Source organism: Anolis carolinensis, chromosome 1, assembly GCF_035594765.1.
Source record: "Anolis carolinensis isolate JA03-04 chromosome 1, rAnoCar3.1.pri, whole genome shotgun sequence".
NCBI classification, from domain to species: domain Eukaryota; kingdom Metazoa; phylum Chordata; class Lepidosauria; order Squamata; family Dactyloidae; genus Anolis; species Anolis carolinensis.
In genome coordinates, this window is record NC_085841.1 from 334,745,548 (window position 1) to 334,772,753 (window position 27,206).

The 27,206-nt window shown below is 38.7% G+C and overlaps 1 protein-coding gene across 6 annotated transcripts in view; it reads right to left on the reverse strand.

Moving 5' to 3' along the window:
- The window catches only part of ston2 (stonin 2), an 87,378-nt gene that overhangs the window by 33,839 nt on the left and 26,333 nt on the right, over window positions 1-27,206 (reverse strand). For 5 of the 6 annotated variants that reach the window (XR_010002140.1, XR_010002141.1, XM_008117534.3 and 2 more), the window contains one exon: window positions 23,592-23,789. Coding sequence is in view for 4 of the 6 variants with exons in the window: in XM_008117534.3 (XP_008115741.2) it covers window positions 23,592-23,789 (198 nt within the window). In the remaining 2 variants the exon portion in view is untranslated. Of the gene's footprint in view, window positions 1-4,503; window positions 8,295-23,591; window positions 23,790-27,206 lie in introns of those variants that run through there. The other variant, XM_008117647.3, reaches the window with a different exon arrangement.

The window sequence follows — 27,206 nt, forward strand, 5'->3', positions numbered from 1 at the left end:
GTCTTGTACTGACTTCCAGAGAAAGGTGACAATAGACTGGCTATTCAAGTCACCTTCCCAAGAATTTTTAATAGGATGTTTAATTGCACAGCCAGCCAGCCTGGTAAGTATTGGTGAACTTTATTGTTTGCTTTCAATCAAAAACTGATCAATAATAAGCACCCAAGGTGAACAGACTGCACTACAAATATATTACTCTTTTTTTGTAGAGAGAGAAATCTGATTGTATAGAGCTATAATAATGTTAATGTTCATTTTGAAACAAGACTGTAACTTGAGAGATTGAGAGCAAGAAAAGCAATATATTCTGAAACTACTCCCCAAGAAAAAAAGCAATGAAGTCATACCTCACTTAACAAAGTAGATATGTTCCTTCTTTATCAGATAACTTGGTACTAGAGGCAGAATTAACATGGAATGAACAGGGATAGGTTTCTACACCATAAAATAGAAAAGGAGTTCAACGTGTTTCAGCATACAGTTGGCTCTATGTATCCTATCCATAGACTTTGCATCCACAGATACAATTGTTCAAGAATTTTTTTTAAAAAATCCAAAAAAGAAAACACTGATTTTGTCATTGCATTTAAAGGCACCATTTTATTATGCCGTTCTATGCAATGGGGCTTGAGCACTGATTGATTTTGATATCCATCAGAGGTCCTGGAACCAAACCCCAGTTGATACCAAGGACCCAGAGTACTTTTAAACTCAAAATAAAAATGTGAAATTAAACGACTAAGTCAGGTAAGCCTCGCATAAGTAAGCAAAACATTTTAAACCTTCTAAAGAAGACCCTTTCCAATACGTTTGGAAACATATTGGAAGGATCTAGTGAATTAGGTTAATCTGCTCTTCCTTTTTCTCATCTGTTATTGCTGTTCATGTAATGCAGTGGTTCTGCCTTATGTTTTTGGCCTTCAACTACCAGAATGTTTTTGGCTTTCAACTACCAGAAATCCTAACAGCTGGTAAACTGGCTGGGATTTCTGGGGGTTGTAGGCCAAAAACATCTGGGGACCTCAGGTTGAGAACCACTGATGTAAGGTATTCTACAGGCAGCTGCTCTTTACTTTGCCTGTTGTAGGCAGACTCACACACCTCCAGTATGATTAAGTAGAGCATCTCCCATTCTTTCTCACAGAAGCAAAATTGCATTGTTTAATACAGACATGTGGCTGCAACCAGAAATGAAAGTCTGTTTCTCCAGCACTTCTTCAACACTATTCAGTGCTAATGATGTTTAAAAAACCTTACAGTTAAGAGGACAAAAAAGAGGTCTGAGTGGGGATAAAAAGACTTTGTAAATAGCAACTTCTTTGTCAGAATCTTTATTAACTGCAGCAAACAATATCTGCAGTTAACCATGCTAAACACTTGTCATAGACATTCCTTTTTTAGAGGCCAAACCAAACCTATTTAAGTACAGTACGTACTTACTTGTCAAAGATGTCACTGAACTCTCTTCTGGGACATTTTCAAAATTATTTCAAATATATATATATATATATATATATATATATATATATATATCTCAATCAAGATTTTTTTTAAAAATTATACGAATGAAATCCATTTTGTTAAACTCATGGCATGATTACTCTGGCAAAACCACAATAAATTAGTTAGATTGCATATGGAGCACGCGGCCTGGGGAACCCTGCTGCTGGCACATTGCCTATGGGCAGGGCCGTAGCCAGAAAAAAATTTCGGGAGGGGTTTTGAAAATTTCGGGGGGGGGGGGGGTTTAACCCCTAGCACACACCCCTCCCCGCTATAAACCTGTCAATATCTGCTTGAGATAGTGCCTGGAGGGACTCTTAATGTTTTGTGTCTCATAGACTTAGCATGGGGATTTGGTTAACCAGTTAAAATTCATGAGTAAACCAGGTTTTTTTTATAACCTGAAAAATTTCAGGGGGGGGGTTGAACCCCTAAAACCGCCCCCTCGCTACAGGCCTGCCTATGGGGTCTCTCTTGCATTGCAGAATGGGGTAGAACTGCATGGTCCCTGGGGTTGTTATTTTTATTATTGCTTATCATTAAACAGAGGCAAGTTGGCCATCTGTTGGGGGGTGCTTTGATTTTGCTTTTCCTGCATGGCAGAAGGGGGTTGGACTGGATGGCCCCTAGGGTTTTCCACTGAAATACTGTTAAGTTTAGGTTGGTTAAAATTGCTCTTCATTTGTTGTATTGTTTTTTCTTTCTTTCTGCACTTCAGACAAGATATGTGCAGTATGAATAGGAATTTGTTCACACAAGCATTCTCCATCCATCTGCAACTGGCCTGGCTAATCTATCAAATTTTAAAATGCAGTGTGCCCCCTGAGTCCAAAAGTTTCTTGGAGTTCCATGAGAAACTTTCCCTTCACTAAGGACTCTGCAACTTTCAAAGTTTGAGAATCCCTGATTTTAGTGCATTAAAATCTTGACTCTTTGGGGAATTTGCACAATGATTACGCAAGATTGTTTGATTTCTTTGTTCAGGTCAGGACATCTAAAGTTCACATCATTTATGTATCAAGCCATCTGTTCCTCTATGCATCAAGGAGAAAAATATAAGAAATACTAGAAGGCAGACATTAAGTCTCCTAACAATATCTTAATTTGATAAACCAATTAGTTAAGGCCTAGTTATTGTTTTCCCCCCTGTACATCAAAGGTAATTGCAGCTGGAGCATCCCTTATCCAAAATGCTTGGGAACTAGACCTGTTCCATATTTCAGATTTTGGAATACTTGCCTACACAAAACAAAATATCTTAGTCCCCTTCTACACTACCTTATATCCCAAGATGTGATCCCAGATTATCTGCTTTAAAGTGGATTATATGAGTCTCCATTGCCTGATAATCTGGGATAAGAAGATAATCTGGGATGAGATACCGGGATATAGGAGCAGTGTGGAAGGGGCCTTAGAGATAGGATCTAAGTCTAAACACAATATTCATTTATGTTTTATATATATCATTCCTTATACCCATAGCCTAAAAGTAATTTTACATACAATATTTTAATAATTTTGTTCATGAAACAAAGTTTGTGTACATTGAATCATCTGAAAGAAAACGTATCACTATCTCAACCACCATATGGCCAATTCAGGCTATTCAACTACATTAAAATCAAGTTATTTATTTCATACATCTTAATATTTATTGTCAATTTGATTGAAATACACTTTTGGCTGAAATGTAAACTTTTTAAAAAATCTTTCACAGATTACTGTTACAATAATTGAGATCATAACTATTAAGTTCTACGCATGTTTACTTAGACATAAATCCTGGTAGTCTATGTCAAATAATATTATATATAGTGGTAATATTTTCAGGATCATATTACTACTCTATGCAAGGGAGCCTCTCCAGTATCCTTTAATGACTTTTTTTAACAGTGGTCCCAACATCCATCAATTAAAGTAGAAACAAAATACAAGTATTTGGAATTAGAGAACAGGGCGTTTATGTGAATATTTTGATTGTCATAATTCATACTGATGTGGCATTAGGAGTCTAATAGGGATTAGAATGTGGAAATACTGGTATTTTGTGTTGTAATTCTTCATATATAATATGACTGGGGATGGCATTTAATTTTGTTGTATGATGTACAATGAAAATAAACTTATTCTATTTTATTGTCTTCTGTACCAGAACTGAACTCAAGTTTTTTTCACACAACAATATACTGTCTAAAACTTTATATTCATTTAAACATCCACACAAAACTTTCATCACCACACTACCTTAGTTCAACCAGGGAGAAATTGTATGACATTTTCAATGGTTGTCATCTGCTCTTAACAGAACAGTGTTTTTGCACTTTACACTAAGAATCCGGTTTAGCCTGGAATGTGCCATTCGTAAATGTTATGGTGGGAAGAATGTAAAATGCAGCCCTCTTTATTTTTTTATAAGAATGAAAGTCAATTTAAAAAATGATTGCACACTATTTGGTAAAACACTTGAGGGTTTGTTTTAAGATAACAAGTTAAACCACCTCCCCCAATATTTAACAATATTTAACAATATTGTATTCTCAGCATTCCATACAGAATCTTTGGGATTCAAAAATCTCAGGATTTGTTCATGAAAAACAGAGAAAAGTTAAACCATTCCAGGATAAGCCCATTATACATGCTGCTGCACTGATTGAGCCAACTAGAAGTTGGAAAAAAGTAGTTTAAAAGAGGTGTGTGCCTGAGTGTGGAAAAGGAAGCCCTGTGTCCTCCATCTCTACTCCCAGCTCAAATCTCTAGATAAAAGCAAACAGTCATCACCTCAGCTCAGTGCTCTCCGGTTACAAATTTAGTTAAGATTTTCAATGTCACGGTTTCAAGCAGTCCTCAAGCAATGCAGCATGCAACTCACTACTCAGCCCTGATTCTTTCCTTCCCTTCCCTTTCTCATCCCAAACATCTGCTTTTGGTTTTGTGTTTCTTTTTGCCAGTCACCCCACATTTCAAATGAAAGCAAGCCAAGGATGACCTTGTGCTCCTTACCGGAGAAGAAGGTGCTGTGCTGCCAGTCAGTTCGGTAAGCTCCTGGGGAACTGCCAAACCAAGGGCTCCCCTTTGCTGCTCTCGGGTTGTCTGTGGGAGTGGCGTGCGGCGAGGTATGCATCATGCATGCTTGAGCAGGACCTGTGGCTGTTTGCCTGCCTGTCAGCCGGCCTGCTTAGTCCTTGTGGGCAGGGCAAAAGTGTGCAGCGTGTGTGAGTGAGCAAGTGAAATGGCAGAAGGTTACTTTCAAATCTAACCAGGCACACTCGGAGAGAGAAGCAATGGGAAGGCTAGCAGGGAAGGGACAATGTTATCATCATAATAGTAACAACCTCTAATCCTATGAGCCAGGCTAGCTTATTATTTTAGTAATTTCCAAGGATAGAAAATAAAGGGTTTTATTGGGGGAGCTTTCAGAAATAATGGTAGAATGAATACAGTTTGATTGACACCACTTCAACTGCCATGGCCCAATGCTATAGAATCCTAGGATTTGTGACTTGGTGAGGTACCAGCACTCTGTGGCACAGAAGGCTAAAAATCTTATAAAGCTACAAGAAGCTTTTTTTCTAAGAAAAAACTTTGATATGACAGACAGTGTTCATCTTGGGGTGAAACAAATGAACTCTGTATATGCTCTAAGGATTTTTCATTCCACTGAAATGAATAAATTGGAAAGGCAGCTTTTCACAAAGAACAAATTCATTATTCATGGCAATTCTTTCCATTGCTATGAATGACATAGAAAGTCAGTTTATTAAAATTCTAAATCCCTATTAACTATTGCCATATCTGTCACACTGCCAACATCATATTCCTTTCCTTGACATCTGAATTGATGTTCTCCCATCAGTCTGCTTTTAAAGTTACAGCAGGGAATATGTCAGTGCTGGATAGCATTTTGATAATATTTGTAGGAGACCAATTCTTTTCAACTAAGGCAACACAGAAACATCATTTGGAGGAACATCTTAAAGCAGATATGTTAACAACAATGTTATCAGCCCCAGTCACCCCTTTCTCCTGGAGACAATTTGAGATTAAAGTCAGGATTTAAAATCCACATTATCTTTCGGCAACTAGCCAAAAATACATATATCTCTACTCAGAGATATATGCCAATTCTCTCAAAATGTTTGCTTTTCAGGTTTCAATCTTTGTGGAAAGAGAATGCTTGTTGGATCTAACTAAGGTCATAGCGCAAAAGCAGAAATACATGTTTACTTACATACTTCAAAAGTTTGTAACTGTGTCAAGAGCACACTGGCTCTGAGTTTTCAGTTCCTTGAGAGACACACCAGGAGCATGAAGTCCCATATTCAAATTCCTATGAAATCAGTATTAGGCTAGAATTCCATATGAAAAGTTTCCTCAATTCATATTTCCCTTTCCTAGTGCACTGAGGTTGGAGGACTTGGGCAAAAGGGGTGCAATAGGGCAGGGCAGAGCCTGCAAATGCAAATATAGGAAAGTTAGAAAAGATGTGATGTGTATAATTAATAATTTACAAACTACAGAATCTAATTAAATTACATTTATGTTAGAAGTGAGAAAAACTTATCCATTATGTTTATGTGGAATAACCAGTCATATGTAATTCCACATTAACATGCACCAGTTTCTGGAAGACCCTGATTTTGTTGAAGAGTGTAACGGATCAGCCTACCTTACAAGGTCGGTGTACAGGTGGCTTGCTTGCAGAGACTGGGTAGAGCGGGGGGGGGGGGGGGGGGAGGAGCAATCAGGCAGCCATTGCTGGAAGTGCAGTCTGATTGGATGATGTAAATGGGTAGAGTTGCTTAGCAACTGGAGATGGGCAGGAGTCAAAGTGACAGTTGGAGCTATGCAGCCAGAGAATTATTCATTCAGTTAGGAAGTTGGTTGGTTAGTGTTTGGAGTGTGAAGATAGAGATAGTTTTGGGAACTGTGTTTTTAAAAAGAAACCTCTTTGAGGAATATAGTTAAAAGCCTTCAGGGAAGAAAAGCTAAGAACTATATTGAGACTCTACAGTTTAGGGTTCTGGTGTTAAATCCCGGGAGAAGTAGATTTAAATGTTTAAATTGTCCTGTTTGTAGTTCCTGTGTGAAGGAACATATTTCCACAGAATTCAAGTTATAAAACCATCTTTTTAAAGAGAAAAGCCTAACTTTTTTATTGGAATCGCTACCCATTTTTATTGAAACCGCTACTGGGGGCCCCTGGGGGCACAGTGCGTTAAAGCACTGAGCTGCTGAACTTGTGGACCAAAAGGTCCCAGGTTCAAATCCCGGGAGAGGAATGAGTGTCCGCTGTTAGCCCCAGCTCCTGCCGACCTAGCAGTTCGAAAACATGCAAATGTGAGTAGATCAATAGGTACTGCTCCAGCGGGAAGGTAACGGCGCTCCATGCAGTCATGCCAGCCACTTGACCTTGGAGGTGTCTATGGACAATGCCGGCTCTTCGGCTTAGAAATGGAGATGAGCACCAACCCCCAGAGTCGGTCACAACTGGACTTAACGTCAGGGAAAACCTTTACCTTTTTACCTACACATCTTTACTGTTTAAGAACAAATAAACAACAACTTCTTGTTTTTTCTCACATAAAGTGTTTCGTGTGATTCTCTAAATATCCTAATTCAGAGGAGGCTCCTGAATATAACATTGGTGGCAATGTTAGTAGTGGTAACAAGTTCGAATCCTCCATATGTTGGTGTCAATGGGTGGCAATCTGTCTAACACATGTCAAGTCCTTCATATTTTTGGGGCAGCTGAAAGCAATCCTCTGCAAAGCATATCTGAAATAGTATCGTGAAGACCAAACAAAACAACTCTGAGATAAAATTATGCAGAAGCAAATATCCTGAATGATGAACATTCACTTGACCATCACTATAACAAAGAAAAAATACAGCTCGAGGGAAACTGTCTAGCCAAGGCCATGCACCAAAATTAATTGAATGAATTAGTCAGATAGGTAACCAAGAGGTTAATACTGACTCTGACAGAGCTGGAGAGATCCACAATGGAGCGAGGAGGAACTGTCATGGAACAACTACCACCTAGACTCTTCAAAGGCTTGGGAAGAAGAAAGCCATTGTGGAAACAAAGCCCTATCAAATCCCATTTGCAGTTTGCAAAAGCACATATGGGAGATACACATTCATTTTGTTTGAGAGTGCCACAACATGCTATTATGAGGCACAAAGACAACATGGTGATTACCCTGAGAACACCATCTGTACTATTAATATGGTAATAATCTCAGTTTTCATCAACATGGACTTGGAAAATGGTCTAAATGAAGACCAAGGATTAAGGCAGCTAGGAAGAGATCAGGATTGAGAGACTCAAACACAGGACAATTCTAATAGAAAAATGGTTTCAGTCTGAAGGGACATGGGACTGGGATGAAGGCGCACCTTCCTGAGGGGGAATGGCCCTGAACAAATTGCCCTTGAGAAATTGAAATACATACTGGTTGTCTTTGAATGGCCCAGTCAAAACTCCAACCTCAATTTAATTGAGAATCTGTGGAACGACTTTAAAGTTACGATTCACCAAAAGTCCCGATTCAACCTGAGCGCTGGAGAAATTTTGCTAAGGACAGACAAAAAGTGCAGATCCAGATGTTCAAAAGCTGGTAAGAATCTTAGTCAAGCCATATCTGTAATTCCTACTGAAGGTGCTGCTATCAAGTACTGACTCAAATAGGTGAATATTTATACACCCAGAATTTACCAGTATGTTTTTATAAAAACTTTTGTGCTACAGTAAAAATATATATTACATTAAATGTATATATTAAAATAGATTTAATTGCATTGTTACATTTTAATATATACAAAATAAAGATGTAACACTGCAATTAAATCTATTTTAATTCTGGTTTATAACAGAAAAAGGAGGCTGAGTATTTCTGCAAGGCATTTTCCTGGATAAGATACTGACTTAACATTCTGTGTTTTTTGTTAAGCAACATTAAGGTTAGATGCAACAAGTAACATAGTTTATAAAGACATGCATAAATGTTGAACTGAAGATCATATCTGAAACAAAACATCGACATGCTAACTTTATTTTGGTGGGCCACTGGTACAACTCAGTCGGAATGCAGATGTTTAAAAATATAATTTTATATTACATGCTCTAATGTTTTCACATTTGTTTGTCCTTTTCTTCTCATTTTTTTTTAGGATAGCCATAGAACTTCTACTTTGAAATGATTGTAGAAACAATCAGGAAATATTATGTCACACCATCCCCTAATCCGTGATGTTATTTCTCTCATTCATAACACCACTTTTACAAAAGAACTTTGCTACATTCTCACTGCTTGCAACTTGTTAACTTCCCATCTCTGGTCTTGGTAGAATGAAGTCACATCAAATTTGGGGGGGACTACATGTACTTTATGATACACTGCACCACCTCCTGGCCACATGAGGATAGGACCATTTAGAATTCATGAGAAGGAAGGTTTGAGCAATCTTATTGTCAAATGCATAAAAGGCAACATTTGGGGAAGTTTCAAGTATGCGCTATGTTGGCTGCAGTAAATGTTTTGCATAACGATCCATTTCTGACCATTTTAAATACGCTGTATACAAAAGACTTCTTGCAATCAACAGTTCCCTGGATCTACAGAGCAAATAGACTGAAAGTAAAATCCTCCTAGCTACTAGATGCAAGAAATCCCTGAGTTACAAACATCCGACTTACAAGCAACTCATAGTTAAGAATGGGAGTGCAACAACAAGAAGCGAGAGAAATCTAAACCTAGGAAGGGAAACTCACTCCTGGAAAAGTTACCATGGAGAAAAGGTGTCTCCACTGAAGCTTTACCACCAAACCGTGTTTACACGAGGCAAATTTTTCAAAATCCCATTATTACAGGGACAGAAAGTGAGGTGAAATCTTCTGAACCGGGGCACAGGCAGTAAAACAAACGCCACAGGGATATTAACCCTTCCCTATGCTGCCCAAAGCTTATATATACTGTATCTGGCTGGAGTTACACTTAAAAATGTATCTGTTCCAACTTACATACAAATTCATAACTTGGTGACTGTCTATACACAGTAGATTCTCAATTATTTTGTGTATATGGGGATTAGTAGGTTCCAGATAAATATAATTTCTGGTTTCTTGAGAGTTGTTATTAAAAATAGGCCTAACTAATACTATACCACATTCCATTCCATACCATACACTCTGTATTGACTAATGTTAATATCAAATGTAACTATAATAATTAAAGGCAAATAAAGATAAATAAAGACAAATTTAACTTAATGTAACACAGCCAAACCACACCAATTTCCCCCTTTAAAAGCTCGGTCACAGAACAAATTAAATCAATTTTAGTCTCCCCCTCCCTCCCGGAGGCTTCACAAGCCAGTCCCTATCCAGGTCAAGCTGGAGGTCTCCCTACAGTGCCTTATAGAGGAGGTGGCCCTACAGGTCTTGGGGAGGCTCTTCTCCAACCACTGCCCCACTGAAAAGAAGGCCACAAGCAGGCCCTGCGCTGGGCCTGGGGCGAGCCGTGTGCCCAGCCGCAGCGAAAGGAGGAGGCTCTGTGTCCCACGAACAGGGCCTGTGCTGGGCCAGGGGATGAGCCATGTGCAAGGCCATGGCCAAGGGAGGCTCCATGCCCCATGAGTGGGCCCAAGGCAAGCTGTGCGCCTGGCCATGGCCTGAGGAGGCTCCATGCCCCATGACCATGCCCTGTGCAAGATGGCAGGTACTCTTGAGCTAGTGAGCTAGTGATACTTCTCACTAGCGTGAGAATACCCACTATTTTGCACAGAGCCTCTTCTCCTTCAGCCCTGTTTTATGACTCAGATTGCTCCTCGTAAGTTGGAACAAAAATCAGATGATTGCTCATAAGTTGGGATGCTTGTAAGTCGAGATTCCACTATATATGTGTTTTAATTTTATCTATCATATTATTTCTTCTTCTTCTTTTTGGCTGGTGGCTTGCAAGTTCCGGTTACAGTACTCTACTGTACATTGAAATTAAGGATATCATTATCTGATTTTTTAAAAAACAAAACACACACACAACTACCACATTTTACAATGTCATTTATATTTTTCAATTTCAACAAATGCATTACTTATATCATGCTTTTCCTTCTGAAGAAACCGAAACCAACTTAACTCAATGGTGGGACCAGGTAAGAACACACACTATTTCATGAACATATTGACATTTTTGCTCCCTGTGAAATGTCTTTCTCTTCTCTCCCAAAACCTTAAGCAGAACCCTTGCAACACAGCGCTTTAGACAGTTTACTCCCTTGAGCATTGCCATCATCATAATCAACAACAATAATAATCTGCATTTCCTAAGTGGATTTTAACTTGTACTTTAAATCTGTGTATCTTGTTGTATGTCTTTGAATAGTGTTTTATCTCTTGTTTTAATGATGTTATATCCCACCTCGGGCCACTGGGAGAGGTGGGTAATATTATTATTATTATTATTACTATTATTATTATTTGTATTCATGGCTCAAAGAGTTATACAACACAGTTAAAACACATCACCATATCATTACTGCACAACTTAATGCTGGGCCTTCATCTTACAGGATCTGTCTGTACTTTAAGACCACATATAGAAGGAGCACCACTATACACATAGCAACTAAAGTTTTCAACCTCCTTACAGAGAATAGAATGATCTGGAAGAAGTGACAGGCTGTATTACATGTTCTCCTGGCCTGTCTTGGATCTGGGGCAAGAGACTTAACATGCCGCTCCAATCAATCAAATGAAGTCTGAGGTATTTGACAGCTCATCTCCCTCATTAAAAAAAGGGTCCTCCCCATCTCAAAATACATGGTTCTGAACTACTAATTGCTCTTGGAGCCCCAGCAACTCAACAAAAGGTTTTCAAAGTGAACGTATTATGCCCGATTCATTGAGGTCACGATCTGAAAGAAAGCTCGGCCTGAATAAATCCCCCATCGCAGCAACACCAACAGTTTAATGAAGATGTGCTCAGTCACCCTTATTAACAGAGATGAGGAGGCAGAAGGGCTGTTCTTCTGCTTTTTCAGAAAAGGCACAATGGAAGCTAATTTCAAAGTGGTGTTTTGCTTGATACTCTTTAAAATTCATAACCATGCTACAGAGTTCATCCATCGGTTAAAAGACAAAAAGGAGCACCTAGGGGGGGGGGGTTGATATTTGCATTTTAAGAAATGTTTAGTTATATGCAATTCAGTTTTACGTATAATTGGGATATCTACTGGAAAAAGTAGAGGGCTGTAATAGCATTTATTTGAGCAATGAATTGTTTCTCCCCCACTCCAAAAATGTATTTTACAAAGTCACCTAAGATGTTTTACAAGCTTTTAACTAACAAGAACTATCAGAACATGGCCTAAATATCAATTTTTCATCCCTATCTATCTATCCTGTTTTTTTCTTTCAGACATGGATATAAAGCAGTTTACAAAAAAATACAGTAAAACACAAATAGCTAAAACAACTCAAATTTAACATTAAAACATTAAACAACATAATCAAAACCATTAATTTTTTTTACTTTAAAACAAAAATTAAATATGATCACTAAGTGTTATAAACCAATTTCTTCACAACTACAGAAAAATGAATGAAAAAAGAATACAATTGCTTCTATTAAAAAGAGGAACATCTCGCTGTGGTGCCTGTCTTAGTCACTTTCAGCACCAGTTTAAGATTGGTTTTACCATTACCATATTGTTTGCATCTGAAATCTCCATAGGATTGATTGAAACGTATTTATTCTTTGTGTTAAGACATTAATAACTGAGAAATGCTCTTTCAAGTTTTGGCCCAAGAGATTTTGCTGCCCAGGGCAGAATAGCAAATTACATCCCAACTTCACAAGTTGAGGCACAGAGAATCCTAGGACAATCAAGTTATTATGGCGGCAGAAGCAGAAAATTACACACATGCCTTTCCCCCGACAGTAAAAATATAATTGAAATGTTAAATTACTGTCTGCCTTTCATAACACCCCAAATCTCCTTCATGGGGTGGCTAATTCAGCATCTTCCACACCCTTTCCATCTATATATGGCAACATTTGTCGGTGCTGGCCAAATTCAAATTGTACAGCCATTCCCAGAATGGAGATCATATTACAAAACTCCAACTGTCCCAGTTTTGGAAGGACCATTTCCAATTGATCTTCTGATGTCCCACTTTTCAGGTTACCATAATTAAAAATGTCCTGGTTTCTCACCCCTTTCTACTTTCCTTTGTTCTCAAGTTTATATCTGTTGCTGCAAACTGAATTTGAGGTCCCAAAGTACTTTGCATTCAATTAATACAGCAGGAGGATGAGGACTGAAGGAAAAGGAATCAGGCAAATGCAAATTGCCACAGCCTCTCTTAGCTTGTGTGTTCTAACCTAGTAATAACTGTTGCCATCCTAACCACATTTGGTTGATTGGCATTGGTAGCACATGGGAGCTCCTTTTCAGGATGCATATGTTGGAGGTGGGTCTCACTAGATCACAGGGGCAGATACCTCCGAACGTGGTTCCTTTCCTGTCATCCCAAGGGCCAAACTATCAGGCTTATCTATGTGCTAGCCCATGTGCTAGGCCAACTCTATTCACAGTTATAACAAATACTGTTGTGGCCTTTTCTGCCTTTTCATTATTTGTATATTGGTGTTGTTTGTCAAGCAGAATGGACTTGCCTTAAACGTGCAGGTGGGTGATATGTATAAGGTTACAATTCCAAAATTTTGAAACAGAAAGGTCTCTGCCTGGATAGGCAAATTTGTCTTTCCAAGTCCCCTGATATTTGACGTGTTTAAACTCAACTTCTTTCTGTTGTGCTTATAAAGAAATGTGCACAAACAAAAAGAACAGAACATTTTTTCACCTGTCTCCAGTTGTGAGGCTCTCCGTTACTTGCCCAAGGTTAATTCAATGGCATTAGGAAGGCTGCAAAAAGAGAATGTAGCAAGCTACCTATAAAACACAACCAGGATATTTTTTGCATTTCTACAAAAGGGATGCAGGGGGTAGCATTGGGGGGGGGGGGGATACTAAGCAATAGCTCTTGCTGAAGAAAATGTCTGTTTCGTGCACTGAAGAGAATAAGCACTGAAAAGGTTTGCAGGGAATTTAGCTGATCTCCAAGGATACCCCGTACTTTGCACTGATATTACGTTGCTTAAGGCAACAGAGCCTCTGCAAACAAATCAGCTCAGGACAAGGAGAAGAAAAGATTCATGAAAGCAAAGCCTTTAGAGCCCCCAAGTTCTTTTGTATGAAGTTCCACAACTATATCCCAACGCCACGGTACAAAGAAGGCTTTGCAAAGTACTCTGGGGAAATCAAACTGTCCCACTTTCAGAGCCAAGGCACTTTACGCTATAGAAAAGGTCTGCTTTTGCAGGGCTGTGAAATCAATGAGACTGGCAAACATCCTGCCCACCTCACCACAACACATAATTCCTAATCCTTATATTGATGGTATTCACTGAGCCAAAAGTCTGAAGTTCTGCGCTCACAAGGCATGTGCATCTAGAGACAACTCTTAGAAAAGTTCTCTTTTTTTGGGACTAAACTCTGAACCATTGAAGAGTTTGCCAAAGCCGATTTATAACTAGGATACCCACCTCTAGAAGCCTTTCAATATTATAAAGTTCAAGATTTGCTATTTGCTTCAACACTAATAACCATAATTAAGCATCATACTGCAGATATTCTTGTGAATTGTGAAGACAGTGACAACGTATATTATAGTGAATACTGATATTTACAAAATTTTGGACAATCCTAGATTCATTCTTTGAATATCAATACACTAGAGTCTCACTTATCCAACATAAACAGGCTGGCAGAATGTTGGATAAGCAAAAATGTTGGATAATAAGGAGGGATTATGGAAAAGCCTATTAAACCTCAAATTACGTTATGATTTTACAAATTAAGCACCAAAATATCATGTTTTACAAGAAATCAACAGAAAAGGCAGTTCAATACACAGTAACATTATGTAGTAATTACTGTATTTGTAAATTTAGCACCAGAACATCCCAATGTATTGAAAACATACTACAAAAACATTGGCTACTAACAAATAGACTACAAATAAAGATAGAATTGCATAAAATGAACTTATAGTAGCAACATTGTTGGAAATTAAATCCATAACAAATTCAGTCCTTGCTGCCTAGAGAAACAGCTGTGGATCTGGGCGGGTGTGATGACTCATGGGCCATGTAGTCCCGTTCCTAGCACTGTTGTGACAGATGAAGAGGAAAACTTAGGTTTCCCACCGTTTCAGCCAGAATTGGAGCTTTTTCAGCCAGAATTGGAGCCCTTGCACCTGCAGGAGATTTGCCTTCCAGAAGTCTGCCAAACAAGCCTTGAGCCGAAATCTCCCCCATTTTCTCGCCGTGATTATTATAAACAACAGAAAGGCGCTCAGGAGGCGTCTCGCAGGAGCGCAAGGATCGCTGCCAGGCATTCAGATGATTAAGCCTGCTTCCCATGGGAAACTTTAGGGAGTCATGCATCTGGACACAGAGAATGGCTTTCGGTTCTGGTTCCCCAGAGAATTGTTCTTTGGCGGGAAAACGAGACCCTATTTAGGTGTTTTGCCCACGTAGGAATCTTGCGGAGTCAATTCGTCAGCTTCGGGAGTAGGTTGTGTGTGGACTACGCTACTCCCGCGTCCAAGCCCTTGTTCCCGTTTCCAGCCTTGCCTTGCTTCCCAGGACCTTGCCTTGCTCCACGGACCTTGCCTTGCTTCCCGGACCTCGCCACGAATTTACCACGGATCCTGTTCTTGCTCCTCGTTTCTTGTTGCCTTGAATTAAGCCTAGTGTTCCAAGAATCAAGTTTACTTCCTAGCCTTGCTTAAGTTCATGGACTAAAGGACCTTGTCATCTCCCCTCACTTTGCTTGGCAAAGTGAGTGTTTCGGTTACTGGATTACAACTTTGGACCTTAATATTTCATATTGGACATTGTTTCTTTGGACTAATTTTGACCTTTCCTGAAAGGTCTACTTCTGGACTATTTTCTACACTTGTTTTTATTAACTTTATATACTCCTACAATAAAGATATTAGATAGATTCTGGCCTCTGTGTATGGTTATTGGTGCTCTGCAGCCTGGGTCCTGACAGCGGGAGACCGACAACATTGGATAATCCAGAACGTTGGCTAAACAAGACTCTACTGTATATCTATGTGGCCACTGTCTGTATTTTCTCCTCTGATGGGCTAGCCACAGCTTCAAGGGGACTACTAAACTGGGAAAATGGTGACGAGGGGAACACTTCATATGGGTTCCTGCATAGATGGGGACTGAACTGGGTGGCCCTTGCAGTCTGTTCCAACTCTTTGATTCTTCCTCTGTTGTGGATATCCAAGACTACTGCCAACCTCCTGCAACTACCTTTGGCATTAAATGGAAGGAAATCAATTGAATCAAGGATGCCCCATTATGTGTAGTTTCACATTCTTTGAATAATGCAGAAACACTGGCAAATGTTGACAGTTAGATTAAGGAGATTATTTGTTTATGTTTGACAAATAGGAATTTGTCTCACTGAATGCTGAGACCTTGGGGAACAATTGTTGCTCAGTACAACAGCCCATGCTCTGCATTGCAAAATGTTCTGCATGGAGAACCCACTGCATTTGTATATGGGGTCACAAAAAGAGTAACTAGGAAGATGGATGACTTAACCTGGCATACGGTACTTACTTATCATAGACTGATAAGTATATGGTACTGATTTTCACCTAGTTTCAGACATTTTGTGTAATATGGTATATTGTACATATCAACGTGAATACTGTGTTGTCTGACAGGCATTTATTTTATTGTGTGTCTATTATTTAGAACCAAGCTAATACGAACATTTAATTTTTTTTTACCTAACATCTACAACTGATTAAACTGTGAATCAGGATCAGATAGTTGTTGTTGTTATTTATACCCCACTTTATCTCTTCCTCAGGAGACTTAAAGCAGCTCATTATAAAAGCATCAGCATACAATTTAAAATATACAGATATGCAAACATTAAAACAGGATTAAATAAAAACAGTATTAAAAATTCCCAGTTTAAAATTATTAAAACATATTCAAAGTTAAAAACCACAGATAGTTATCTGATAGGCACCAACAAGATAATAATAGCACCCATAGTTACATGTAATGGGTTACTGATAACCATCTCCTTTTCCTAGTCTAATACCTGATCTGGCTATGAAACAGAAATAGCGTTAGCCATAAATGCAGCAACTTTCAAAGGTATGGACCAAGACACAGAATTTTTAAATATCACTGAGCTATATGCTGAGTAGGAGAAGCTCCCACATATTCTGATAATAGGAGTAATGTCCTAGTGAGACTTCTGCTGAAGTTAATGTACAACCCTGGATGCCTCTTAGCAGCCTTGAGTCTATATACAGGATTTCTGCCAAGAATGAGGCTGAGATACAAGATCAAAGACTGCCTGAAAAAATAGGTATTTCAAAAGAAAACAATGGTTCCTTGTTTATCTGCTATGGTAAAAGCTTGCCCACTTCTCTGTCATTTTTTAATGGACCCAGCCAATTTTGCAGCTTATCTAAAATTGAGAGGACTTACAGGTCAATAGTTCTTATGATCAATACCTTATGAAGAGGAACCACAACGGCCATCAAGGGAATTCCCATTTGTAAAAAAAAAAAAAAAAAAAAAAAAAAAAAAAAAAAAAGGAAATGGGGCACTTAATGCCTGGATTCACCAGTCAATACGATCCATCAAAAACTGAGACTGGGGGCAAAATCACATTTTTGAGGTGCCTTCTTTCCCCTTTTTAATTTTTGTAAGAAAGTTATTTCCTCATAATCACTGTTAATATAATTCCAGGCTATTTCATCATAAATAAATGTGGGGGCAGAAATTCTGTTTCCATTAATACATGGAAACAGCATTGTACATACATAGTTCTCCAGAGTGTTATATAGGTCGGGTACCAATATGTGGTCCTATCGTTGTACACAAGTGACGATTGCACTGTGTGAGAAGGATTTGTATCTGTTCCATTCAACCTGTTTTTTTTAATGTGTTTAGTACTGGATAATTATATGGAAGGAGGTTACACTGTCACTCTTAAACATTTTCTATGGTTGTTGAGCCTCTTTTTAAAATTTATAATAATAACAATAATAACTTTATTCTTATATCCTGCCCCACCTACCCGAAGGGACTCAGGGCGGCTTAAATGGGGAACAAGCCCACTGTAACAAGAATTAAAATACAACATTATAAAATACATTTACAGTACAAGGCATAACCACATAAAAACATGCCTGCATATAGTAATTTGCCTGCATACAGTAATGAACCAAAAACTTCATAGAATAAAAAAGGTTGTAGAAACTGTCTAGGAGTTAAAATGGAGCGCCTCTTCTATCTTTCTTGAATTTACTGTCTCAGCACAGATAATTGGTTGGACTACAATAGGGATTCCCGCTTCCCCAAATTTACATTTCTCTATTCAATGCAGTGGAGCCCCTGGTGGCACAGTTGGTTAAACCACTGAGCAGATGAACTTGCTAACAAAAAGGTCGGCGGTACGAATCTGGGGAGTGTGGTGAGCTCCCACTATTAGCCCCAGCTTCTGCCAACCTAGCAGTTCAAAAACATGCAAATGTGATTAGATCAATAGGTACCGCTCCAGCCGGAAGATAACAGCGCTCAATGTAGTCATGCCAGCTACATGACCTTGGAGGAGTCTACAGACAACGCCGGGTCTTCGGCTTAGAAATGGAGATGAGCACCAACTCCCAGAGTCAGACACGACTAGACTTAACATCAGAGGAAAACCTTTACCTTTACTTTTATTCAATGCAATATTTAGGGCTTGTTAAACTGATGGGAGGGGTAGGAATCATTAGACCCCACCCAAGGACAAATCACTTGTAATACAAGTTGGTGATCATAAATTGGATAAGAATCTACTTTAAAACATAATCACCTGAAGTGACATGAGTGAAACCTGATGAAGAATCCACATGTGGCCAGGGGCTTAATAAGTGTGTGCTTTTCCATCTTGTTCACAATTGTTGTCAAGTTGACTTCAACTATGAATGAGAGACCTCCAAGTCATCTTGTTATCAACAGCCCTACTCTGATCTGGCAAACCCAAATTCAATAGGCCTTATTTACAGTTATGAATAAACACACTCAGGACTCTGCAATTCAAGATTTAGTTCTGTACGATCAATATTCCAATGATCAGATCTGAACATTTCTGCTGTCTCGATTTTCCAATTTCTTTCACATCACCGAAGGCAGTCAGGGGTTAAGTTGCAGGCATTTATGACATTCATGCACATCTATTAAATTATATCTTTCCTCCAACATCAGCTTCAAGAGATTTCAGGAAATTATAGTGGTGCACTTTTTAATTTTCATCCCCATTTCTGAACCTCTTTGATAACAATCAGTAAACCTCAAGGCTGGAGTGAGTAAGTGTCTGGGCAGGCGCCTACCTATTCCAATATTACCTGGAGCTCCAATTTCAATCCAACTGGTGATTTGAGCCAAAAAAAATCCCACTGACTAAACATAGCGTTTTATTCTTTTCCTGAGCATGTGAGCTGTTTTGTGAGAAGCAAATACAGAAAGGTTACAGAAAAGTCCTGCATTGTTGAGGACCTAAATAAGCTGGCAATCTTAAAGTTTGTGACTCAACAATACATACAAATGATTTCTTTATATAGGCTGCAGAAATGTATGTTTTATAAACTGGTGAACTTGCTGATTGCATTATTTTGAGCAGGTTTTTCACACATGTTTATATGCACATTCTCTTATGTAGTGCAAATCATATCACCACACAGTTTTGAGTTCTATGCTACATATCTAAACTGGTTCCTACCAGGTGTGATGGACTACAATACCCAATGGACATGTTGTTTGACAGTAATGGGAGTAATAGCACAACAGCATTGGAGGGCACCAGATTGGGGGAAGAAAAATGTATTTAGTACTATTTCACCTAAAATAATCAAAACACATTTTTAAAATTAATAAGTTCTCTACCCACTTACATTCCTCTGAAACTTGCATACCCTATAGCTAACTCAGGGCTACCCGCTTTGGTGTGGTTTAAGTCCCCACGCCCACCAAAAAAATTGATTTTCCTGGGAACTTCTGTGATGGCATGGGGCCATCCAACCCTCCCCACCAAAAGCCTTGAAACTTTTTTTAAAAAATTGCTGGGCCATTATTATGCTTCTCCGGCAGGTCTACTGGTGCATAGAAATGCAGGAGGAGGTGTGGGGTGGGGGAGAGTGAATTTGCTTTTACTTTAAAGACTTTTGGGAAGGGGCCGGAGGTGCCCTCTTGGTTCTCTGGGCTCACGGAAGGCTCCGGTCTTTCAGGAAGGCCTGGGTCTAATGGGGTATTTAATTAATTCAGGACAAAGCAGGGTTTATTATATTTAACCAGTCTCCAGTAAAAGCCCACATTTTGGGGCCTGTCTGGAAGGGCCCTCTGTTATCCCCAAATATGCTTTTAAAGACTGGGTACATTTACAGTGTAAAATGAATGCAGTTTGATACCACCTTAACTGCCGTGCTTCGATACTATGGAATACTCAGAAGTGAAATTTTATAAGGTTATTAGCCTTATCCTGGTGTCATAACAAATTACTAGACCTCAGATTCCATAGCACTAAGTCATGGCAGTCAAAGTAATGTCAAACTGCTTTTAATTCTACAGTGTAGATGAACCCATACCTACATTTTAAAATAGTAGAACATTTAAGAAAACTGCTCCAAGGAAAATATGAAAGTGGAAGAAGTTATGTCAGGCATACATAGTATTGTACAAATATATGATAGGCAGGATGAATTTGAGGTGAACACTCCCTACTATTTGGATTGCCTTCAGAGTCAAGGAGACTTGATATCTAAGGTGGTACAAGAGGAAGAAAGCTGGTCCTGAGCAACTGACCCACTTTGGTGTGTTTTTGTGTAAACTGATACATTTTGAAGTTCTCACAAATTCTCCCCAAGCTTCATATGTCAAAAATGTGTATAGTTTTGTAACTGCTTGCTCTAATTTCCAATGAGAAAATATGTTCATTGGGGGCTTGGGTTTTACTTCCACTCTTTAAAAAAATCAGACAAAGATTGAGAGAGAGAACATACGAGAAGCCATTTGAGTGATTTCTGTGCTCTTTGTTGTCTTTGTGTCAGCAGTGGGATGCAAGCTCTTTGAGCCTGAACCCTTATAGTGTGACAAAACTATGACAGTATCTCATTGCTATCCTGTTTAGTGAGTGATGGAAATTAAATATCCCCTTCAGTACCAACCTCAACGTTTTCTTTCTGGATATACAATAAAAGGAGGATATTTTTCTCTTGCTAAATGTGTTGCAATCTGCCAGCTTTTAACAGAGTGCAGAATTGATATTTCCATTTCTATTGCATGTTCTATAGAGACACTGCACAAAACCAAATTTTTTTTTACAAAAGTCGAACACTTCCCAAGTGTTTAGGACTGTGTGATGTATTTTCGGATGATGCGCGCAGATCGCAGTAGGGTGGCCTTTTGCAGTTGGCAGATCGTAATTTTGTCAATGTCTATTGTTTCCAAATGCTGGCTGAGATCTTTTGGCACAGCACCCAATGTGCCAATCACCATTATTATTATTATTATTATTATTATTATTATTATTATTATTATTATTATCTATAGAATGGAGTGCATATTGTATAAAATTATATGCTTGCACTATATTCACGCAAGAAACATAGATAGATACAGATGTTACCAACTTTTCAAATTCAAAAACCTTTTAAAAGACATTAAAAGCTTTGTTGAAATTATCATTACTATTAACAAGAGAAGACACCTGAGTCTTGCACAAAGAAGGTGAAATGAGACTGTGCCTTGAATATTTCTGAACAAGGGATAAAAAATGTTATTTATTTCTTTATTTCAGTATTGTTTTGCTATCTTGTAATGAGTATCCTGGGCCTTCTTTACAAACCAAATAAAACAGGATTTGCATGCCTGATCAATACTTGCCACAACACTGTCCAAGAAGACAATAAATAATTGAAAAGTCAATGTTTGAATCCATCACAAATTGGCTAATGAGAATTAATGTCTTTGAAAATGCTAAGTAATACATCAACACTCAACATTAGCAACATAATATTTGGGGAAAAGCCATTAAAACAAAGGCAGAACAAACCCTGCAACAGCTTTTATTTAGTAACAATTCACTCAAGAACAGCGACAACATTTAACCTAAATGTTTTCTCCTGACATTCCTCTTTTCTTTTATATGAAATCTGCTTCCAATTAGCTTCCTGTGCGTCAGAATAGCTAGGTCGACTAAAACTGATCCTCTAAACCTCTCATCACAGCTGAACCACATTCTTCTGCTTCTTACCGTTATGATTTCCTCATCCCTTCCCTTGCTTTTGATGCAACCACATTAGGATACAAAGAAGTGGAGTCTTATTTCTAGTAAAGGAGCCAGCCCCTCCCCTTCCGACTCCTTGTGTGGTCCTGCCAGTTTCTGGGGACAGAGCTTAATTATAATGATGGGAAATGCCAGCTTTGGATACAGTTGGCAATACACCCACTCCCAACAGTTTTCTGCAGTTGGCAATGCACAGAAGTCCAACACAGGGAGCATATGAGACAAGTTACAAGGAATAGCAATCTGTTCTACCACTAAAACCCCATGGAGTTGATCTTCTGCCATTCAAAAACCACATCAGGAGACGGCAAGCTAATCAGCCATGTAATTAATTCACAAGGAGATGCTAGCTCACTGTGGTGCTGCAGGATCAAGTTTTAAACAGTAGTCGGTGAACACTTCTGTTCTACATGTTTACAGTGCTCTGACCAATTCCAGCTTGTTCTCAACCACAGGGGCCACACATAAGTACACAAACGGACACACTCTTCTATATTTGCCTGTTGCTCTTATTTTCCAACTCCACACCTTGTTGGCAAAGCCAGCAAGAAGTTGAGGGCTTTCTGTAGTGTACAGTCATTGGGTGCAATGTTTTTCTCTTCTCGATCCTACAATTAAATCCCTCCCACTCAAAGGAGAAGACCACATGTTTCCATCAGTTTTTTTGTCTTTACAAAGTCCCTGACAAAACTGTGGCTTGATGCAAACTATCACACTAAATCATGGCCCATGACAATGTTGTCTGACTTTCCATATTGCATGATAATAGAGGGATAAAAAGAGCCAAAAGGAGCATGCCAAACCCAATAGACATCTGCTTCTTTGTAGAGCCTTCCCACAATGTTGAAATGGTCCTGTTTTGTTCAATGTGTCACTGTATTTTACCCAGGAAAGCTGAACATTTAAATTTGAGGAAACAGTCCTTGGAACTTGTTATGTTTTCCTAAAAACAGTCTTCAGTTACAAAGTAATGTGATATTGCCCCCAAACTCAGTGTTCTGGATGCATAAAACAATCAATCAAAAGGGGAAATCCTTTGCATAAACTTTTATGGCAGGCATGGGCATACTTGGAGCCTCCAGGTGTTTTGGACTTTAACTTCTGCTTAAGCGGCTGAGGGGCAAAAGGAAAGGGCCTGAGGCTGTTAGGAATGCTGGAAGTTAAAGTCCAAAACACCTGGAGGTCCCAAAAATGCCTATGCCTGCTTTATGCCCCCTACTTTCAAACAGACAGAAAAAGGGGACCTAATTTAATTCTAAATTACACAATGCAATCTAAGTCTGCTTTGCTTTCAAAAAGTCACACAAAATGAAAAAGAGTTCACTGAAACCTATAAGGTGGAGAAAATGAACATGGAACAGCAATAATGTTCCAGCTGTAATTTTAAGTGATCTGTAAAGCATGTGTCAAGACAAGCATTTCCTAATTAGAGAATTTCTTTGATAATTGGAGCAACAGGAGCTTCAAGAAAACAATTATAAGAGAATGTAAAGTTTATGCATCAGTTTTTGTCCTTTGTTGTATTTTAACAGTGTACTTATAATAAGCTGGTAAAGGATTCATCATAAACTGAGACTGACATTAATGGCTTGTTCAGGAAAATGGAACCAACAAAAAGAGAAGCCCATAAAGAGCTTGCTTACCAGTTGAGTCTGCTGCAGATATTCCCCCACTAGTCAGATCTTCTGTATTTACAGATTGAAGATCTGTATAAGAAGGAGTGATACTTGGGCTGCTGGTGTTCTCCGAAGTAGTTGTCCAACTGCTATCTGAGGTAAGAGGCTGTTTTTCAGAGGATCCCAAGGGGGGACATGTCCAGCAGAATTTTTTTGCAGGAGACTCTGAAGAGAGAAATAAATTTGTGGGAAGTGAGAGGCACCAAAAGGGACCATTAAAACATTTGAGTATTACATGGTGCAAATTATCACTGGAATGTTTGTCTAATCTGCTATTGGATATGCCACTTTTTAACAAAGATTAAAACAAAATACAGCAAGGAATCCATGATAATATTAAGGCATAATAAAAAGCCAACTAAATCAAGTGGTTCAAAGACAAAACTAGCACCACAAAGACAGAAAGAGAATGGCCTGCTGATTGTCAAAATGCTGTCCACACTGTGAATTACATTGATGGATTCAAAATGCTCTTAATAGATTAGATAGATGGGCTGAAACTAATAAAATGAAGTTCAACAGGGACAAATGCAAAATACTCCACTTAGGCAGAAAAACTGAAATGCTAGACAGTCCTCGTGGACAACGTTAAACATGAGCCAACAATGTGATGCGGCGGCAAAAAAAACCCAATGGGATTTTGGCATGCATAAATAGGAGTATTTATTTATTTATTTACAGTATTTATATTCCGCTCTTCTCACCCCAAAGGGGACTCAGGATGGATCACAATGTACACATACATGGTCGGGTGCTCACTCCGACTCAGGCTGGCTTCAAACTCATGACCTCTTGGTCATAGGGATTTATTGCAGCTGGCTACTAACCAGCTGCGCCACAGCCCGGCCCTCTGTATAGTGTCTAGATTCTGGAAAATCTATTCTGCCTTGGTCAGACCTCACCTGGAATACTGTGTCCAATTCTGGGCACAGCAATTGACGGGAGATGTTGACAAGCTGGAATGTGTCCAGAGGATGGTGACTAAAATGATCAAGGGTCTGGGGAACAAGCCCTATGAGGAGCGGCTTGAAGAGCTGGGCATGTTTAGCCTGCAGAAGAGAAGGCTGAGAAGAGACATGATAGCCATTATAAATATGTGAGGAGAAGTCATAGGGAGGAGGGAGCAAGCTTGTTTTCTGCTGCCCTGGAGACTAGGACACGGAACAATGGCTTTAAACGACAGGAAAGGAAATTCCACCTGAACTTTAGGAAGAACTTCCTCACTGTGAGAGCTGTTCAGCAATGGAACTCTCTGCCCCGGAGTATGGTGGAGGCTCCTTCTTTGGAGGCTTTTAAGCAGAGGCTGGATGTCCATCTGTCAGGGTGCTTTTAATGTGATTTTCCTGCTTCTTGGCAGGTTGGACTGGATGGCCCATGAGGTCTCTTCCAACTCTATGATTTTATGATTCTATGACTGTGGCCTCTGACAGAAAAAATATTATTCATCACAACCAATGTAAAATGCATACTGATATCTGATCTCTATCAAATTAATATTAGAAAGAACTATTTTCCTAATTTTCTAAAGTATGTATTTAAGGCAAGCCATTGCATTAGTCAAAGCTGGAGGCCAAAGCCTTCACTATTCTCCTCTTCTTCATGAAGAAAGCGTGGAGGTATCATGGAGGTTTGAAGGTTTATGAGATGAATTACCTAATTCACAATAATCTTAATTTTATATTGTTGCAAATTCTCTGCACTAATTCCAAACTGTAGTCTACAAGTTGTACACATACAGACTTTCTTCAATAAATACAATTCTTTGCAAAATGCAGCAAATTCCATTGCATATACAGATTCTCAATTTCTACTAATTGTATGTACTTGAATTTCATGCAAACAGATATGATCAAGAGACAGATGGGTGAGGAAAGGACTGGGCATGTTTCCATCATCCCTTTCACCTCTTCAAACACTTGTTCAGAACATGTGAGTGAAGCTGTTCTTTCCACCTTAAAGCTCCGAATCCAAACAGCGCCTATCATTTGGAATATGAAAGCATGAATACATTTACATAGTTTCTAAAAACAAGTTCTATCTGGCTCAATAATTTTTCCAAATTTCTTTTGACTATCCTATATATCCTTACAGAAGAATGATATACAGTAGAGTCTCACTTATCCAAGCTAAACAGGCTGGCAGAAACTTGGATAAGCGAATATCTTGGATAATAAGGAGGGATTAAGGAAAAGCCTATTAAACATCAAATTAGGTTATGATTTTACAAATTAAACACCAAAACATCATGTTATACAACAAATTTGACAGAAAAAGTAGTTCAATACGCAGTAATGTTATGTTGTAATTACTGTATTTACGAATTTAGCACCGAAATATCATGATATATTGAAAACATTGACTACAAAAATGGCTTGGATAATCCAGAAGCTTGGATAAGCGAGGTTTGGATAAGTGAGGCTCTACTGTATATATAAATCAGAATGGGTTCCATGTAGCTTGCTGCTAGTAAATCGATACAGGATGTTAATGTACAGTTTTGCTACAATTTCTTCCCTTTTGCACAATATAGTATTTTAGATTTGTCTGGATTTTAACATTCTTTCAAACTCTCTCCATTTTCAGTCACTGCCTTCATTTTTCCTTAACTACATTGTTCTCTTGCTTAATACTTTCCAGCTTCAGAGTGGATATATAATAACCATTATGTCAGTCTTGCTTTATTGTCCTCCCCAAGGATGCGAGATAAAAGTCCAAGTTACTTGTGCCATTTAGAATCAGACAAAGTCCTTGAGAGAAGCCTAGGCAAAAGGACACCAATCACAATGGCCTGCTCTCACAATGGCTTTTTCTAGCTCTCATTTTCAAGCCTCAGTGCATTTCAGAATGCTACACAATCCAAAAACATATCCAACTAGTGACCTACTGAACTGTGACCTCAATACAACAGACAACTTAAATGAGGGATGGGTGATTTACACTCCATGTCCTTACATTAACACTGTAATGTATGGCATTTCCATCTGATCCTGCTACATACCCACTTGTAGGAATCAGGTTAATATGTGAGTTTTTCAATCAACAAGGGAATTTACCACAATATCATTGCTGCTACTGTATTCCTTCCTAAGATCTATGTCACACTCCTAATTTAAATTATATCCAAGCATTTTCCTAGCACAGATAGAAGACAACTTGGGTTGAGACACATGTGTTAGAGAAGCTGAGCAAATCAGACACACTTATTTTAAGTATTACATTTCATGAAATTTTTAACAACAATTTGCATCCAGCAAAAACATTTTGAGTACAAGGGATAATAGTATCAGGAGGGAATCATGATATATCTTTTGAAAGGCCCAAGCCAATTTCAGGAAAATTGCTTTAGTTTTTCTGCAGGACAAAGCCACAGGAAGTCTTGTCTACAAAACCTAGATCAAATTGTACAGAAGACTCTACATTTTGTCATCAAAAGGAAAGGTGAATTATATTTTTCCTTCCATTTGCCCTTGATGTCAGTGAAATTGATTACTGTATATACTCAGGTGCAAGTCTAGAAATTTTAAATTTAAAAAACCGACTCACAATTTATTTATTTATTATTTCCATCATTTCTATCCCACC